Below are 19,857 nucleotides of genomic sequence, written 5' to 3'. Positions count from 1 at the left end.
TAAATGGCAGAAAGGCTCCTGGAATAGACGGAATACCTGTAGAATTACTGCGCAGTGCAGGGGAGGAGGCGATTGATAGATTATACAAACTGGTGTGTAATATTTATGAAAAAGGGGAATTTCCGTCAGACTTCAAAAAAAGTGTTATAGTAATGATACCAAAGAAATCAGGGGCAGATAAATGTGAAGAATACAGAACAATTAGTTTAACTAGTCATGCATCAAAAATCTTAACTAGAATTCTATACAGAAGAATTGAGAGGAGAGTGGAGGAAGTGTTAGGAGAAGACCAATTTGGTTTCAGGAAAAGTATAGGGACAAGGGAAGCAATTTTAGGCCTCAGATTAATAGTAGAAGGAAGATTAAAGAAAAACAAACCAACATACTTGGCGTTTATAGACCTAGAAAAGGCATTCGATAACGTAGACTGGAATAAAATGTTCAGAATTTAAAAAAAATTAGGATTCAAATACAGAGATAGAAGAACAATTGCTAACATGTACAGGAACCAAACAGCAACAGTAGCAATTGAAGAACATAAGAAAGAAGCCATAATAAGAAAGGGAGTCCGACAAGGATGTTCCCTATCTCCGTTACTTTTTAATCTTTACATGGAACTAGCAGTTAATGAAGTTAAAGAACAATTTAGATTCGGAGTAACAGTACAAGGTGAAAAGATAAAGATGCTACGATTTGCTGATGATATAGTAATTCTAGCCGAGAATAAAAAGGATTTAGAAGAAACAATGAACGGCATAGATGAAGTCCTACGCAAGAACTATCGCATGAAAATAAACAAGAACAAAACAAAAGTAATGAAATGTAGTAGAAATAACAAAGATGGACCACTGAATGTGAAAATAGGAGGAGAAAAGATTATGGAGGTAGAAGAAGTTTGTTATTTGGGAAGTAGAATTACTAAAGATGGACGAAGCAGGAGCGATATAAAATGCCGAATAGCACAAGCTAAACGAGCCTTCAGTAAGAAATATAAGTTGTTTACATCAAAAATTAATTTAAATGTCAGGAAAAGATTTTTGAAAGTGTATGTTTGGAGTGTCGCTTTATATGGAAGTGAAACTTGGACAATCGGAGTATCTGAGAAGAAAAGGTTAGAAGCTTTTGAAATGTGGTGCTATAGGAGAATGTTAAAAATCAGATGGGTGGATAAAGTGACAAATGAGGAGGTATTGCGGCAAATAGATGAAGAAAGAAGCATTTGGAAAAATATAGTTAAAAGAAGAGACAGACTTATAGGCCACATACTAAGGCATCCTGGAATAGTCGCTTTAATTTTGGAAGGACAGGTAGAAGGGAAAAATTGTGTAGGCAGGCCACGTTTGGAATATGTAAAACAAATTGTTAGGGATGTAGGATGTAGAGGGTATACTGAAATGAAACGACTAGCACTAGATAGGGAATCTTGGAGAGCTGCATCAAACCAGTCAAATGACTGAAGACAAAAAAAAAAAAAAAAAAAAAAAAAATCAAAATCAACTTAATTTATATGATTGACTGCACTGGGGTTTTTAATTTTTGTAAATTTATTTTACCATTGATCTTTACAGTTGAAAGTATACTCTGAATGTACTTTCAGAATTGTTTATTGGTTGTTTTTTATTATGCTGTGTATTTCATATAAATTTATGGTTATATATACCAGATGTGGTTTATATTGAATTAAAAATTTTCAGTTTTCATTTCAGCAAGCATTACTTTTTTTTCATTAGATTTTCATGCTTGTTTCATGTAGAGAAGAAAATAAATCTTCATTTAAGTTAATCTAAAATCGGTCACTTGAGCATATATTAAATTTACTAATTTATATTCAAGTTATGAATATGTTATGGTTATTTTAAGATATGTTTATATTAGAAAAATCTTTTCATTGCTGATGACAGTTGGCATTAACAACTGCATGTGATTATTTCTTATTTCATTAAGTTATTTTTGTTTTGAGTTTGCTTGATGCACTTCTCACTTCCTATTCTATTTTGTCTTAATATAACATACCTCTTCCATACTACATTCTCAGTTATCTGTTTCATATGAAAGTGAAATATCTAATTTGAAATTTAAGAAGTAACATTTGTTTCACGCACTACACTTTCTTGTAGAACCAAACATATTAACTCTACATATTTTACTACATGACACTCTAGGGATTGTCCTTTGTACATGTTCATCAATTATTCATTTTGTATTCATACCGACGTACACATTTCAGTGTTTCACTACCAAACATGACAGTCACTTTGAATAAGCAATAATTTTATTTGATTTTGTTTTTTGCATTGTGTTTATGTATAGTTGTTTGAATATTAGTTTTATTTGTTAAACATTAGATGCCTTTTTAAAAAAAGGACATAGCTAAAACTGTTCATAAATTGATCCTATTTATGTATTATTTCAGGTCCAACAGATACAAGATGAATCTGCAAAATTGCAAGCTTCATATGCCGGTGATAAAGCAAAAGAAATTACAAATAGAGAAGGAGAAGTTACTAGTGCATGGGCTGCATTACAAGCTATGTGTGATGCTAGAAAACAGAAACTTGCTGATACTGGTGATCTATTTAAATTCTTTAATATGGTACGAACTTTAATGCTCTGGATGGATGACGTTGTAAGACAAATGAACACCTCCGAAAAACCAAGGTAAACTACATCGGCAGGCATGATGTCTTAATTAAAAATTGACTGATTTAATCTCTCTTGAAGTTAACAATTTAAAAAAAATATATTCCTTAATTCTTTCATGACTGCCGTCGCACTTACATGACTGCAGTAAAATGTCTGCTCAGACTACGGTCATGTAAACTTGTTTTAGAACTTTATTACTTGAGTAGTATCATTATGTTAACATGACTAATATAATTTTTTCATCGATAAAAAACCACTTCACCGATAAAAATCGATATTTATGTACTGCACTTTATTGGCTTAATTGAACTGTTTTCTCTATAGGTAGGTTGCAGCGAACAGCTGGAAATAGAATAATATCGTGTTACCAGCTAGTCTATAACTAGATTCTGTAGGTTTTGTTGAAATCTGTTAGTAAACATTCCCGATTTGTTGCATTCGTGTCCAAGGTAAGGTATATTTCTTCTCGTTAAAGCTCTAATAACACCTGAAATTATTGAACATATAGTGAATGAAATAAACACATATTATACCCAAGTCTCTGAACAAATTGATCTTGCTTATTAAAATTTACAATCATGGAAACAAATCGACATAGATGAACATTTTTTTATTTTGACCGTGGTTATGCCAAGAAATAAGAAAAATTCTATTTAAAAGTACTGGTCAACAGACAGGCTATTACAATCCCCAGTATTTTTCGAAACGATGGCTAGAGACATATTTTAACAGTGTGCTTTATTTTGCTAATAATATAGATCAACCACCTGGCTTGTGCCTTTTCAAAATTCAAGAATTAGCTAAATTGGAAAAAAGTTTTCTCAAATGCTTTTTATCCTTTTCAAAATATAGTAATTGATTAGTCTTTAGTTTCCTTAGTTTGGTTTAAAGAAAGACTTAATTTTGTTTAAATTTATAATAAAAATTGTGTTTTAAAATTTGTTTACAAAAAAAAATTGTTTTAAAATGATAAATGAAATAAAATGGTATTCATTCCTAATGAAGGTGAAGTGATAAGTCATATAGAGAAGGACTACATAAATATTACTAACTTTAATAAAGTAACCTAGTCTGAGCGTAAACTAGGATTTACAGTATGAGGGTGAATCAAATATAAACCAGAATTTTTGTTGTTGATGCATGACTAATTGAGAGGGGCATGGCTCTTCAGTGTTATACTTAGGGATGCATGGAGGGGATCCTACTCTTAAAAAGCCAGCTCACTATGTTTTTTCTAGTCAGTACCACAATGTCAGCAGCAGGTTTCATTATACGTTCTGCAGTGTATTCAATTTCTCACAGCAGAGAGTGTGAAACAATCCAAAATTTTGAGAAGAGTTGTGGCACAGTTCAGGGACAACACGCTTAAAAAGACTCAAGTGTATGATTGGCATAAGTAGTCTTCAGAAGGATGAGAACTAGTTAAAAATGAAGGTCACAAACATTCATTATGAGAACTAGTTGATAATGAAGGTCATCAACATTGTCCAAGGACAAGTGCTAATGTTGAAAACATTCTCATGGTTTTTCGCCTTATCGAGGACAACCATTTATTAACAATTGCACAAGTTGCTTCTGAGATTGGAATAAACTATGGAAATGCTCTGACAGTCATTACTGGTAATCTTGGATTTAAAAAAATCACAGCATATGGGTCCCTTGTTTTCTCACTGAAAGTCATAAGCTCTGTCGGCTAGAGGTGCGTCAACAGTTGAGTTATTACCAAGCTGAAGAATTTTTTTTTGCATCGAATCATGACCTGCAATGAAATTTTTATGTACAATTACAGCCCAAAATTAAAACAGGCAAGTATGGAGTGCTGAAGAAAAGAAAGAAACTGCACTTATTAAATCCAAAACTCGACTGTCAGCTGGAAAGGTTCTCGCCACAATATCTTTTGATTTAAAAGGAGTCTTGCATGTTGATTTTCTCAATGAACATCGTACAGTGAAATCTTCATACTGCTGCCAACTTTTAGATGAAGCAAAACTTACATATTTTCAAAAAAGACGTTAATTCTCAATCTTAGCTGTCATTCTACTTCACAATACCGCTGTTCAAACTCAAGAAAAAATTGCATCTTTATTCTGGAATATCTGGAGCACCCTTTATGCAGTCCGGACTTATCATTCTGCGATTATTGTTTGTTTGGATCACTAAAAGAAGCACTTGGAGGACAGAAATTTGAAGACGATGCTACTGTTGAAGTGTTCGTATGCAATTGGTTGATGTCATGACCACCTTCATTTTATGATAGTGGGATCAAAAAGCTATCTATCCACTAGGAAAATTATGTTTCCAAAAGAGGAAATTAAGTAAAAAAATAATATTGCGAGTATGTATTTTTATTATCCTTCAATAAATTATAAAACAAAAAAATCTGGTTTATATTTGATTTACCTTTGTATGTTAGTCTTGAAAAGGTCAATGTTAGCATCTTTAAATCTGTTACATCTAAATTTGGGGAAATTTTTTTAAAAAATTTGCTAGTAATTTGTATTTATATATTTGCCATTTAATTTGTGTCTATTGTAACTTGAAATATAATAAGTACTCAGATATTTATTAAAATATTGTACTCTGTTATTAAGTCTTCGAGTGTGAATGAAATTTGAGAAGTATAAGGTCTGTTCCAAAAATTACTGAATGTTTTTAATTACATGCCAATGGAGATATTTAATGATGTGCGGTTGGCACATTGTGTTCTGTGTAACCTTCTCTGTAACCACATATTCTTGGATTGTTGACATCTCATTTAGTTTCTGTGTTATTGTTTGAGTACAACATGTTTAAGTGTTAGTAGCGATTTTTGTAATGTGCAGTTTTTTGATGATTGAACTTTTGTCTCAATGTCATAGCCATAAACACAGCTTTCATCTCCTATTGTGATCCTTTGCATGAATGTTTGATTGTCATTGGGTTGTTCTGTTCAAGGAGTTGCTGGCAATTGTCCACTCAATGTTCTTTCTGCTGTTTGATCATCAAACGAGGAACAAACTTTGCTATAACTCAATGCATGGTCAATTTTTCAGTCAAAATGTCATGGCATGATCCAGTAGAGATGCTAACCTTTCTGCAAGTTCTCTGACAGTCAATCAGCGGTTTGCACGCACCAGATCATTGATTTTCTGTACGTATGTGTCATCAGTTGAAGTCAAAAGCCTTCTTGGTCGAGAGTCATCTTCAATTGACTGACAACCACTTTTAAATCGTGAAAACCATTCATTGTATATGACCCAGAGCATCAGCTCCATATTTTGTTTCAAAACTTGAAAAGTCACTTTGAAAGTTATCCTCAGTTTCATGTAAAATGTTATATTGCTTCCAAAAAACACACATTACAAAAATTGCTACTAACACTTAAAGACATTGTAGTCAAATAACAATTACACAAAAACTAAATGAAATATCAACAGTCCAAGAACATGTGGTTACAGAGAAGGATTTGCAGAACATCAATGGCGCCAACCGCATGTCGCTAAATATCTGTTGGCGCGTAATTAAAAAAGGTTGAGTTATTTTTTGAATAGACCTCGTATAATCTACTTGAACTTCAGATTTAAGCATATTGAATATTTGAGCATAATTAGGTATTGAGTATTTTAGTATAATTAGTGCACAGTGTGTGCTATTAGTAAACATCTTTTGCATTGTGAAATTTTTTTAATAGCTTATTTTTTCCCTGTTTACAGAGATGTGAGTGGGGTAGAATTATTAATGAATAACCATCAGAGCTTAAAAGCCGAAATAGATGCCAGAGAAGATAATTTCACTGCTTGCATTTCATTAGGAAAAGAATTGTTATCTAGAAATCATTATGCATCAAATGAGGTGAGTGTAACTATTGTTTATATTGTTTTTATTTTAATCGTTGACATTATTGTTATTAATTGAAAATTAATAAATGTTCTTCAAATAGGTGTGTAAACTGTGTTGGATGTGAAGTTAGATATTTACAACCTTATGTAGAATGTAAAATAAATGATTATATTTTTAAGCAATAAAATTAGCAATATAAACCAAATGACGTGGTTTTTCTTTAAAATAAAAGCAAATGCCTTTTTCAGAGCAGGTGAACACTAGTGGGCAGAAATCATTGTTGATATTGTTGAGTATTAAATGGAACTAATTTACATCTGTTTAAAAAAAGAGCTTTCAACTGTAGATGGAGAATTGATGAGGAAAATTATGAGTTTGGCTTCCCAATGAAAATTAATAATTTGATTAAGGATGTAAACAGAAATTGCAAAACAGTGCAATGGTAGAAGATTGCCAGAGGAGTTTTTTTGTCTGTTCGGGAATTAAATAGAAATTTGTATTTCAACTCTTGCATTTTTAATAGTGATAGATTAAATTTAAGGAGAATAAATGATGAAGAAAGAGATGAAGGAGGGGCTGGAATAAATTGGAAGATTTTGCTAATGATGTAAATCTTTCACATTAGCTTAATGAAGTGAAGGGCAAATTATTCAATTTAGAAAACGAAGATATATGTTTCCTTTAAAAATCAGTGAATGAAAAATCGATGTATTTGTAAACTCAATTTAAAGTGAACGGTAAAAATATTAAGGATGAGGAAAGATTGTCTGGGTATCACTGGTCACTGGTGATGCAAAGAATGATATTGATTGTGTACATGATCCAAAAAGCTAATAAAGCAGTTATTCAATTTTTTGAAAGCTAATAACATCTTGGCAAGTAAACGATCACATTTTCACCTCAAATGTCAAAAGTATTCTGTTTTATGGGTGTGAAAGCTGTGCATTAACAGAAGTGTATATAAAGAGGCTGCTGTTTCTTGTTAACAGGAGCCTCCAAAGAATTCTAAGAGTAAGAATGATTTGTAATTATAAATGATGAACTGTGATAGTTATAGGTAAATATTAAAAGATAGAAGTGCAGATTAAAGGAGAATTTGTTGTTGGAGTGGATGTAATTTGAAGAAGAATCTTTGTTTAGGGAAGAGGAAGATTTTGGAATGGAATCTGGAAGGTGCAAGGAAGACAGGGCGACCTAGAATTACTTTAAAAGAAGTGGTGGAAGGACAGGCTGGTAACGAGAAGCAGTTAGAATGAGGATGAGTGTAGCAGAAAACAGAACTTGGTGCGGCTTCATTGAGACCTTATGCTGCTGTTAAAGGCAAAAAGGAAATAAGTAATATGGTTTTTTCTTTAAAATTAAAAAAATACTACAAAACCTTTTCACGTAAAATTTCAAGGAAGTGGAACTTCTCTTGTTTGCTGAGTACACAAAAATCATTTCATTAATTTCTTATTCAAAAAATTCAGAAATTTATACATAGAAGTTAGAGTTCTAAATCTTATGGGTGTGATTACCCAATCAGAGGCAGTTGGTATGTGTTGATAGCTGTTTGACATTTTTTCTTCTGCTATTTCTTCATCCTTCATCCCCGTTTTTCAGGTAGGTGGCATAGAATCAGTCAGACATGATATTGTCACCTTTTGATAGTTCGCAGGGCAGTCACTATCAGGATTCTGTGAGGTTGTGTTTTATTCAGGGATAATTTTGGTGGTTACAAAAAAATCAAACTTATATATTATCAGATAAACCTAGCTATCCTATTCCTGCTGAAGTCAAAAATCTAATCTAAATTTTTAACAGATTTCTTATTAAAAAAAATTGTTTAAATTATTTTACAGATCAAAGAGAAGTTATTGTCTCTTAGTAACCAGAATAATGCAGTAATGCACCGTTGGGAAGAACGTTGGGAGAACCTTCAATTAAGTCAGTGCTTTATTTACTTTTTGTTTATTATTTAAGTATGTCAATTATTTATTATATTGTAAGATTTAAATATGAGTATTTACATCTGGGAGGCAGTGGGAGATTTGCCCTTCACAGAAAAATTCTCATACCTAATTTGAGTAGAAAACATTAACAGTGGAAGTGAGGCAGTATAGGCAGATACTGAACTTTTCTTTTTTCTTGGTCCTATTTCTCCTCTGTCTGGATAATAGTATACATTACTTTTCAGTGATTAGAAGAGTTCTATTTTATCTAAAATATGATCTAAATATTTTGATTTAAAATTATATTTAAAACCCATTACAGGAAGCTCTTTTTCCACAGAATTGGATTAATTTGCGTATATATTCTGAATTTTAACTGTGGGTACTCATACCACAGAATTGGATTAATTTGCGTATGGATTCTGAATTTTAACTGTGGGTACTCATACCCAGATTTTTCGTGAATTAATTAAAAGTTTATGGTTTATAGTAGTAAGGTTGTACCTATAAACACATGTTTAAGTGAAAAGTAACCAGTTGTAGGAATCTACAGAAGTGTATAATACAGAGTGATTCAAAGAAATGGGAAATTTTGAAAGTTGTGTTGGCAGCCGTGGGCGGTTGGTACCACTTGATAAGTGGCGCCAGCCTCTCTAACCTAACCTGCCATTTAGTTGTCATGGATCCTTGGAGTGGTGCACAACGTGCATTTGCTATCAAAGTGTTTTACAAAAACAATGACAGCATGGAGGGAGAGTGTAGAGAATTTCACCATCATTTTAATCTGGGCATGACCGTGTTCCATCAACACATGCAATTAAAACATGGATATCTAATTTTGAGGAAACTGGTTCGGCAATGAAAAAGAAACCTCCAGGCTGTGAGCGAACCGTTCGTACACCACAGAATGTTCAAGCTTTACAAGATGCTGTCACACGAAGTCCACATCGGTCAATCCGTCGTCTCTCAGCATCTTTACAATTGCATAGTTCAAGTGTTCGAAGAATGTTAGTGAAGGACTTGCAATACCATCCATACAAGTTGCAGATCGTCCAGGAACTGAAACCGAACGATGCAGTTGTGCGAGCACAATTCTGTAATATAATGCTTCAGAAGATAAATGATAATGAAGAGCTTGTTCACGAACTGTGGATGTCAGACGAAGCGCATTTCCACCTCAGTGGATTTGTTAACAAGCAAAATTTCAGATACTGGGCACAAGAAAATCCTACGCAGCTACACCAGCGTCCATTGCACAGCCAGAAAGTGACCGTGTGGTGTGCTATGTCATCTTACAGTGTTGTAGGTAGGCCCTTATTTTTTGAGGATGACAACGGTCTTGCGATAATAGTGACGTCGGCTCGTTACATAGGCATGCTTGAAACCTTTGTTGTGGAACAACAAAAGAGATTTCTACCAATTCTTAACACAGCCTGGTTTCAACAAGACGGAGCAACGTCACATACTGTACGAATATCGATGGCAGCTGTACGTCGATTGTTTGGACAACGTGTCATTTCACGAAATGGTGACATTAGATGGCCTCCCAAATCACTGATCTCTCAGCTTGTGATTACTTTTTGTGGGGTCACCTTAAAAGCAAAGTGTTCCACAGTAGACCTGCTACAACGGAAGAACTGAAGGCAAAGATCCGAGAAGCAATTGCGGAAATTCCAGTTGCGATGTTATGTCAAACCATGAACAATTTAACGAAGAGACTTCGTGAGTGTTTACGTAGAAGAGGTGTCACCTGGAAGATATCATCTTTAAAAAATAAACTAAAATGTATGTATCCTAAAATGGCAACATTTGTACAATTACATGAAATAAAATTCATTTTCTAAAAAAAAATTTTCATTAACGTTACTTAATTTTTAAAATTTCCCGTTTCTTTGAATCACCCTGTATGTCAAAAATATTCAAAATTTTAAGCTTACTTTTCAGTAGATTATATGACATGTTAATAGTCAGTACGGTAAAACTTCCCAATATCGAACATGGCTTGGGAACAACAACCTGTTCGTTATTTAGAGCTGTCTGGTATTCAGAAAAATGTAAATACAGTATTATGTTCGGTTATTGTATAGAAAAAAGAAACAGTGTGAGAAGAACATAATATTATATACTTATTTCATATAAATTTAAATTAAAAAAAAAAATATATATATAATTAAAATTATTATAAAAATTCAAATTCTTTCTTTATTGTTTTTCTGAAAATAAAATACTGTCTATGTTCATACATTAATAAAAAAAATAATATTGCTTTACTGTAATTGACCAATAAAATAAAGATTTGGATTACTGTACTATACTAAAATGTAATAAAAAACAATGTTCGTTACACAACTCAAATACGGATGTGTACAATTTATTTATACATAGGTGGTTTAAAATAGATGCCTATTTTAGTTTGAATTAAGTCCTGTTACATATTTCTTTCAGTAAGTGATTGCACTTCTGATATTAAAATAATGCCTTCTGGTAATTATTTTTATAAGAAATATCGTTTTAATTTTCTAACCTCGCTTGTCACTTCCTTACATGTGATAGTAAATCTGGGTTTATTGTCATCATTATCATTGTCATTTGTTTTGGAAGTAATGAAAGTCTGAGACAGCAACAAGATCACGGATGTCAATCGATACATCCTCTTTGTTGAGTCATCGTCAATACTCAGGTACTCGTAGTTTCCAAATGGTTCAAGAAGTTCTTGTAATTCAGTCTGTTCTACAGAATTTTGATTTGATTCAGTAATATTTTCAATATTGGAATTGAAGTTAGTTAGCAGAGGTTTAAATATTGGCTTTTACAAAACAATTTCTCACTGTCGTATTAGTAACCTGCTTTTATTGCCATACTAATCCATAAAACTGCATCCAACACACTAATGCTTTTAGAAAGCTCATCAGCATCCGTAATTTCATTCATTGTTGACAATAAGTACTGTAACACCTTTTTTCTTTACTGAATTTTAAAGTTCTGAAAGATTCTCTGATCAAGTGGTTGACATACTGCAGTACTGTTTGGGGAAAGAAATCAATTTTACATTTTGTATGCTAATGTTAGGGTGGGATTTTGCATTATCCAAGATTAGTATAACTTTTATTTTGCCTTCCCATTCTACGATCAAAAATTAACAACTAGTTCGTCATGTCCCTAGTCATCCAAGATTTTTTATTTGAATACCATTCAATTTCTAATGAATTTATGCTTATGCCCTTAAAATATTGTGGCTTTGCAGATTTTCCGATTATTAATGGTTTTTCAAATCCACCTGACATATTCTCAAAGCCAACAAAACACTACCTTTTGATTTCTTCCCCTATGTACATTTTTCCTCTTTCAACACATTGTGTTACTAGGCAAAACCTGGAAAAAAGGTAAGTTTCATCACAATTGAAAATGTTTCGTTATAACTCGTGCATATTTCACTGAACTTTTACTTTCACTCAGACACAAAATTTTCATCTACAACACCAGACATTTAACCACAAATATTTTTAATTGAAACGTTATGTCTAATCCAGAATTTATCTATCCAACATCCTGATGCTTTTTAAACTCATTATAACTGAGTTCTTAAGAAGTTTCTTGGATTTTCTCATATATCAAAGTTTCAGAAACTGGAATGTTATTAGCACGGGCCCTACAAAACCACTCATAAGTCAAATTGTCAACCATAGGCCTGGCGTTTTAGGAAATGCACGTTTGCTTAACTGATTGTCATTTTCAGTTCATGACTTTAGGAAATCAAGTTTGCTTTTTAAGATACTGCTTATCTGAGCTTTCCTGACATTAAAATGTTTTGGCTTATCATGCACACTTGAGTTTTTCTTTTTTGTAGACATTTATAACGGCTACTTTTTCTTTTAATGCCAAGCTTTTACGTTTTTAGACATTTTAAGTTGTGGTAATGGTAGTAGTAATGATTTTTATAAAATATACAAAATTGAACGTAAACGTATGTATAGAAAATGTGCTACAAAATAATACACTGCTATACCATAACAAAAATATTATGCATGTTCAATGTACAGATACACTTGCACGTAACTGATGACGAATCATGCTGGATGATGAATTGATTGAAATCATAACATCAGTTTCTTGGCAGGAAGTGATGCAGTTCCCAACATGTAAACAAATTATTGAGAAGTAGTCCATTATTGAGAAGTATTTTATCCTATTAATACTACTCTAAGAACTGCTGGGGTATCTAAAAGTGTCCGGTGTTAAGAGTAATCCATTATTGGGAAGTGTTTATTAAAGGAAGTTTCACTGTATGTCTCACTGGTATTAATTGGTTAGATAAAAATGTATGAAACGGGATTTTGCCAAATTCATAGTAGATTAATACACTTTGCTTAGTTATTATTGCTTTGAATTTTTATTTTCATCTTGTTCTTGGATAAACTTACACTGCAATGTTTAAGCTATATACTTCCAATAATTAACATTACTGCTTCAATTGCCTTCCTGAATACATTGGTATGAATCTTGTTAACATACTATTATCCACTATGTCATATTATTCTTCATTGTAATATATAATTCAATTGTTACGTACTAAATATGACATAGTCATTATTCACATAGCATTGCTTGTTCTATTTAAATGGAAAAAAAATTCTGTTCAGAGAAGTAACAAATTTTTAATAAGACGTGATTTAGGATTAAAATTGTTGAGGTTATAAGTTGTCATAGGATTATATTTTATTTACGTATTGTGTTGGAAAAATGGGATACTCGTTCTGCCTTATTCTAGTAATTTTGAAAAGATTAATAATTTCTTTATATTGGGTATTTTGAAACAAAAATGTTATATTTATGTAACTAATTTGTTCTGCTTTTAATTAATTGTGAATTTTTTCTCAGTTGCTTAAATATATTTTAAAAGTTTATTAATACCATTATTTAAAGCTACCTTGTGACTAATTTACGTTTAATAACATGTTTTATGACCAAATTCTTAACAGGTGAGATTATTCTAGTTCATTATTGTAGATTGTAATGTTAAAACATTGAATTAAGTAAAATAATAAAATACAAAATTTTAAACATAGTTCACATTTAAAAAAAATGATCAATTAAAAGATCACTATTCTATGATGTAGAATGCTTGATAAGCATTCTACATTCTATGCTACAAGCAAATGCTGAATGGTGTTTGTGTTAACAGATTTTTTTGTGTGAAAGTATTATGTGAAAGTTTGTGAATTTTTCATTATTTTATTTAATTTTTTGTTTTGACTTTTATCACTACAATTTACAATAATATATATATATTTTTTAATCATACCTGATATGAACTTTTCCTGAAACATGCTGTTAAATTTGAATAAAGAAGTTGTATGACTAATTTTAATTGAGATACGAGGGTTATTTTTTTTTCAAGGTTCAATCGGTCACAAAATTAAAATCACAGTGAAAATTAAAAATGTTTTATTTGTAACAAGTACTTACATAGTTACCAGCGTTGGCTAGGAGACAACTTTGTGAAAAAGCTACAATTCAGAATAAGTGGAGAGGAATGTTGTCATCAGGCATTATCTTTCTCCATGACAATGCTCGGCCGCACACTGCAGCTGTAACAAAGAAGCTCCTGCAGCAATTTCGTTGGGAAGTGTTTAATTACCCACCATACAGCCTGGACTTGGCTCCATCTGATTTTCACCTCTTTGCTCACATGAAACGCTGGCTAGGAGGACAAAATTTTGGCACAGACATCGAGCTGCTGACCAGTGTAGAAACATGGCTGAAAACACAGGCGACTCCGTTCTATGACGAAGGTATTGGAAAGTTGGTACCACGCTACGACAAATGTCTAAATCGGAGTGGTGACTATGTAGAGAAATAGCGTAACTATGTAAGTACTTGTTACAAATAAAAAATTTTTTATTTTCACTGTCGTTTTAATTTTGTGACCGATCGACCTTGAAAAAAAAAATAACCCTCGTATTTATAAAAAGATTTGAATATATTTTTTCATATGTAAAACCTAAATTTTACATCGGCAAAGACCTAGTCGCAATTTTTTAATTTATAATATGTCATAACCTGAATTTTGCATGCAAGAAAAGTAAGTACATCCCTGGCATCTTTACTGTATTAAATTTTTATCCACTAATCTCTTAAATTTGAATTTTGGGATTTTTTTTGTTCCAGTTCTTGAAGTATATCAGTTTGCTAGAGATGCTGCAGTTGCTGAAGCATGGCTTGTAGCACAAGAACCATATCTTATGAGTACTGAATTAGGAGTAAGTATTTAATTGTTATGTATTTTTGTTGTATTTGTTGTAAAACGCATTTGTAGCCTAATACATTAAAAATTTTCCACCACTGAAAGTTAATAAAAATTATTTAACGTATTAATTATGTAATATATGTTTATTACATATAACATAATCTTTTAAAAACATAATGAAAGGTAACTAACATGTTTTTTTATATCTATTTTCTCTATGATTACTACTTTTTTCTTTCTGAAATGTGAGAGGTAAGAGTAAAATTTTAGTAACAAATTATATCTAATAAAGGTATATATATATATACTTCATGCTTAGTAGTAGTAATAATATGTATGCTGTTTTTTAATATATTGAAAATCTTTAGATAGTGAGGTTATTATATCAAGAGAAAATATGTCACATATTCAGGATTTTTAAACTTATTTATGCTTATATTTATTGTTGGTACAAAAAAAAAACAAAATTTAGATATGACGTAAAATATCAACAGCTGTAAAATTGATAGGCACAATTACATACTCTTCTAAGAGTATTAATAATATTTTTATTAATGTTAAACAATTTTTGTTATATATGTTTAATTTACTATCAAAAAATGTTATAACAAGTAATACTGTAAGTTTTACAACCTATTACTTTTAGTGCATTATTTAACCTATTACTTTTAGTGCATTATTTATTTATATTATATTCTTCTGCTGTATATGACACAAAAAAGAATTTTTCCCCGATTTGTGTTGTTCTCTCGTTCTAGGAAAGACATAATTTTACATTTTGGTATTTTCACTACCATGTTATTTGGTTTACTTTCTTGTTCTGACGACTACTGGCTATATCCTGAATAACTTTTACTTCTTTGTCAGTCGCTTGGCAGTCTGCATTTTCATTAAAAACACTTCGGATAATCTTTCTTAAATTGATTCTGACTTTATACATGCGTGAACAACACTGTATAATAGCATAATAGAACAACAAATTAAACGGCAAGCATGTTGTCTTTATTGGAATGTGAATTTTAAATGATTTGATTTTTACCCAATTATCTGACTTGCTGCGTAAGCCATACTATAGCTATGTATATTGTATTCAGTTTCTATAGTATTTGACACTGTTTTACTATATAATACTATAGAAACTATTGTATATAGTTTCTGTAGTATTGAAGAATGTATAAATCACATAATAGACAACTGTATGATTTTTACTATATTAAACTTTGTTTTTTCTACACTTACCTTGATCTTGAAAATGTCAATCTTTATGAAGGTAACTTGCAAGAATTACATTAAATTATATTCTAAAAGAATTTTGTCTTTATGCCAGAATAACTTCAAATTTCCATTACTTTTATCAGTTGATTACATAAAAAAAAGATGAGTATTTAAGTATATGTAAAAATAATTTTATTTTTTAAATTGATTTATAAACTTTTGTTATGGTCAGTTTGTATATGGTGGCCATGTAAACAAAAGTATACTATTCAGCTCGGTAAAGATGTGAAGTCTTTTTCGCTAAAATGTTTATTTAACAAAATTTATAGTATATGTAATATCATGATTTCAGTTGACATAATGGGATTGATAAGAGTTTATTATGAAACAAAGAATTTTATTAAAATAGACAGAAATGCTTATACGGTAATATATGTAAATGTGACTACTTTCCTAAATATTATATTTTACAATTATTTTTTCCTAATAATTATAATTTCCTAAAAGTGAAGGCTTTTTACTCTCCTGTTTGCTGTGGAACACTGTCTAAGAATTGTTTTTTCTAATAGGTTATGGAACCTATTAGTCCCTTTTTTTATTATATAGTTGAATCAAATTTTGTAAGTATTATTAAAAAAAATTCAAAAATTATTTGCCTTTATTGACTGAACATATAGTTCAGTGAACAAATTACTATGATTATCAATGGATGAGATGTCAATTTGTCTTTTATAAAAATGTTTCCCATATTGAAACTGATTTCAGAAAAATAAAAAAGTATTTCAGTGATTGATAAAAATCATTTTTAAATGTGCTGAGTCACTTAAATTTTTTCACATCTGTAATCTCTTTTAAAGAACATTGCATTATCGTAAAAAACAGATTAAACGTAGGCTAATTTTTATATTTTTTTGCATAATTGCTATAATCCTTTATAGATTTTCTTCAACAAAATTGAAATTCAAAAATAATATGAAAGAACAAGGTGTAATATGGTAAAAAGCTCAATTTTTTTTAATAAGTAAAATAAAGAATTTTTAATTTTTTAAAATAAGTAAAATGTAAGAAGTTTTTACTTTGCTGGTGGATACAGTCACCTTTATGTTAAGTGTTTTTTTTATGACTGTTTTAGAGATATATGTTTCCAAGGTCATAAACAATGAGTAGTTTGTAAAATTTCTCTTTCTGCATTTATATGTATTCTTTTATAATTCAGTAATCTTTTCATTGAGAGATGTTCACAGTTTAGTTTGTGAGCAGATGTTATTTACAATTCCACTGATGACTTAAATTAAAAGATCCCTTATATAACCATCATTAGCTGTTCGTGATATATTCTTCTCTCTAGTTTATTCTTTGTTGTTGATTTGTTTGTGAGAACAGCTTGATGTTATTGTAGAATTATAGTTTTTCAGGCAGATTTCAGAATAATTAAAAAAAATTGAACCTTATTGTATTTGAGTGATGTTTTTCTCTTAATTATAAAAAAGATAAATTTGGTAAAAAAGATTTAAATAAGATAAAAATTATTCTTATTAGTAACAATAATAATAATAATAGTGGGATATGTTTCATTTAAAATATATTTAAAAAGTTTATTACTAATTTATATTGTGTTTTTTTTGCAGCATACAATAGATGAAGTTGAAAATCTAATTAAGAAACATGAAGCTTTTGAAAAATCAGCAACAGCACAAGAAGAAAGATTTGGTGCTTTAGAAAGACTGACCACTGTATGTATTGGCATTTACATTTCATTTAATATACTTTGGGTGTTTTTATAGAAACGTTTTAGTTCATATTAGTTTCCTGTTTTTAGTTGTTAACCTTTGAGGCAGATTGATTGTTTGTTTTGTTTTTTATCATACTGATTACATTCTCTTAATATTTTTGTCTTGCGTTTTGTGTTTTTTCATAAAAGCCTTGAGCTTATATGGTAAGCTAATCATCTAAAAAGAAAGAAAGAGTTTTATTTTGTAATATTATGACCATTTGCTTGAAAGCTAATTAAAAAATGCTGTGTAAAATTTTCTTTCACTCCTAAAATTTGTTTGTTTTTAAAAATTAAAAATATACAAATTTTGAAAATAATATAGTGAATGAAAGTTGTACAGAAATTAGTACCTGTTAGAAAGCATCCAATAAAATTTGTTAACAAATTTTTATTTTTACCCCTACATATGTCTTTTTCAGTAGTTGCTGAGTCACATTTAGGCTCAAAAAGTAAAATATTGTTTCCTATTATACTCTTCAGCCACCAATGATTTTAAAACATGGAGACACTGTATCTTTCAGCTCTCCATAACTAGTCAAGTCTAATTCTGATGAGGTTTTCAGTTTTATAGAAAGGTTAAAATTTCTCAGGCCAAGTCTAAGAAGCTATGAGATAATCAAAAACTTCCTGCTTAAAATGTTGAAGTAGTTTCATTGTACAGTTTTAGATTGTGTTGATCATGAGAGTGCACGGACCAATTTACTACTGATTTTTGTTCAGCTGTGATGGACGGTAATGATTGTGCTATTATAATATGACAAATGAGTGAAAGTTTTTTATGATTGTGCTGATCCTAGCCGACAAATTCATAGACATTACACAACAGATCATCTACAACAACAGTCAGATGCCTAATCTCCTCATTATTGTGTGTGTTCTCCCTCTGTGGATTAAATCTTACATTCCTTTATCATACTGTCGATTCATCTGCAACATCACCATAGAGTTACGTAGTTGTCTGTGAATCACTGTCACAGGTTTTTGGTATTTCAAAATCAAGTAAATTGCATGTCATGGATTTTCAGTTTAATGCATTTTAAAAATGCATAAAAAGAATATAAAAGCATCTTAAGTGATCCATTTCATAGAGTACGACAAACTATTTTAGGTGGTTAACTCTGATTCATCACATTCTTTTTGACTTGTATAATAGTAGTGATGCTTAATTGGGTATTAATTTTTACAAGACTTATATTTTCCTAATTATTTTAATGCATGTAAAATAACTATTTCATATTAATCAGTGTATTATTTGTATGAGAATTTATTAATTCATTGATATAATTAGTTTGGTATGTGTTTTTCTAACAGATTATACTAACATGATCTTTTTAGATTTAGTAAGTTGCATTTCAGTTAATTTTCTAGAATCGGGTATAAATGGGAACTGTCTTATTATTCTGATTGAGATAATTTTTTTGCACTTTATAGCAGTTCAGTTAAATTTCTACAAATTTTTATTTAATGGTCTTTCTTTTTATAGAATGTTAGAAGGTATTAGATGATGTTGGTAGTGTGTTGCTGCTGGTGGCATTCTTCCTCCTCTAGTTCGTTACTTGCTTATACCTGTATTAACCAGTATCATATTAACTCTAGTATTATGAGTTCACTCTTGTTTTCACTGGATGTAAAATTTTCTTTTCTGCACTGTGTTGTGTTAAACATACAGAACTATTATTTTTATATTTAAGCCTAATATAGAAATTTATTTATAAGTTAGAAATAAATTATGTATATCCAAGATTATTAATATTTTTATGTTTGAGATTAAATTTATAATTTTATATTATAATTTTTGGAAGGAAATAAGGTATGTATAGACATAGCAGAAAATTTATTAGGAGTAGATGCACTGAACAAGAGTAGATCTACAGATATCAGCTATCGGCCATATTTTCATCCTGAATTTAATTATAACTCAAAGATAAATACCAATTAATAAAGATAAATTTAATTAATTAAGTTTTTTATTATTTTTTTAAATGATTTTAAATAAACTCCTTTGATATGGAATTGTTGACCAGATTTATAAAAAAATTGGAGAAAAAACTAATAGTTAATTACAATAAAACAAGAGGTTGTTATTCTAATAGCATATTGCTGTGTTATCTGTGCTACCATATATGTTTATGGTGTAATATTGAACGTGTTAATAACTGGTTAATCTCATTATTAATTAATTTTTGTTTCTGGCTTCACTGAACCAATACTTATACAATCAGTACATT

The 19,857-nt window shown here is 30.4% G+C and overlaps 1 protein-coding gene across 7 annotated transcripts in view; it reads left to right on the top strand.

Moving 5' to 3' along the window:
• Positions 1 to 19,857, top strand: part of beta-Spec (spectrin beta chain) — a 216,123-nt gene that overhangs the window by 154,689 nt on the left and 41,577 nt on the right. For all 7 annotated transcript variants that reach the window (XM_075377179.1, XM_075377178.1, XM_075377173.1 and 4 more), the window contains 5 exons: positions 2,414 to 2,658; positions 6,336 to 6,474; positions 8,304 to 8,388; positions 14,562 to 14,653; positions 17,484 to 17,588. In XM_075377179.1, coding sequence (XP_075233294.1) covers positions 2,414 to 2,658; positions 6,336 to 6,474; positions 8,304 to 8,388; positions 14,562 to 14,653; positions 17,484 to 17,588 — 666 coding nt within the window. The remainder of the gene's footprint in view (positions 1 to 2,413; positions 2,659 to 6,335; positions 6,475 to 8,303; positions 8,389 to 14,561; positions 14,654 to 17,483; positions 17,589 to 19,857) is intronic.

This window comes from Lycorma delicatula, chromosome 10 (genome assembly GCF_047948215.1).
Source record: "Lycorma delicatula isolate Av1 chromosome 10, ASM4794821v1, whole genome shotgun sequence".
Lineage (NCBI taxonomy): Eukaryota > Metazoa > Arthropoda > Insecta > Hemiptera > Fulgoridae > Lycorma > Lycorma delicatula.
The sequence above is the reverse complement of the archived record's forward strand: the minus strand, read 5'-3'. Positions and strand labels throughout refer to the sequence as shown.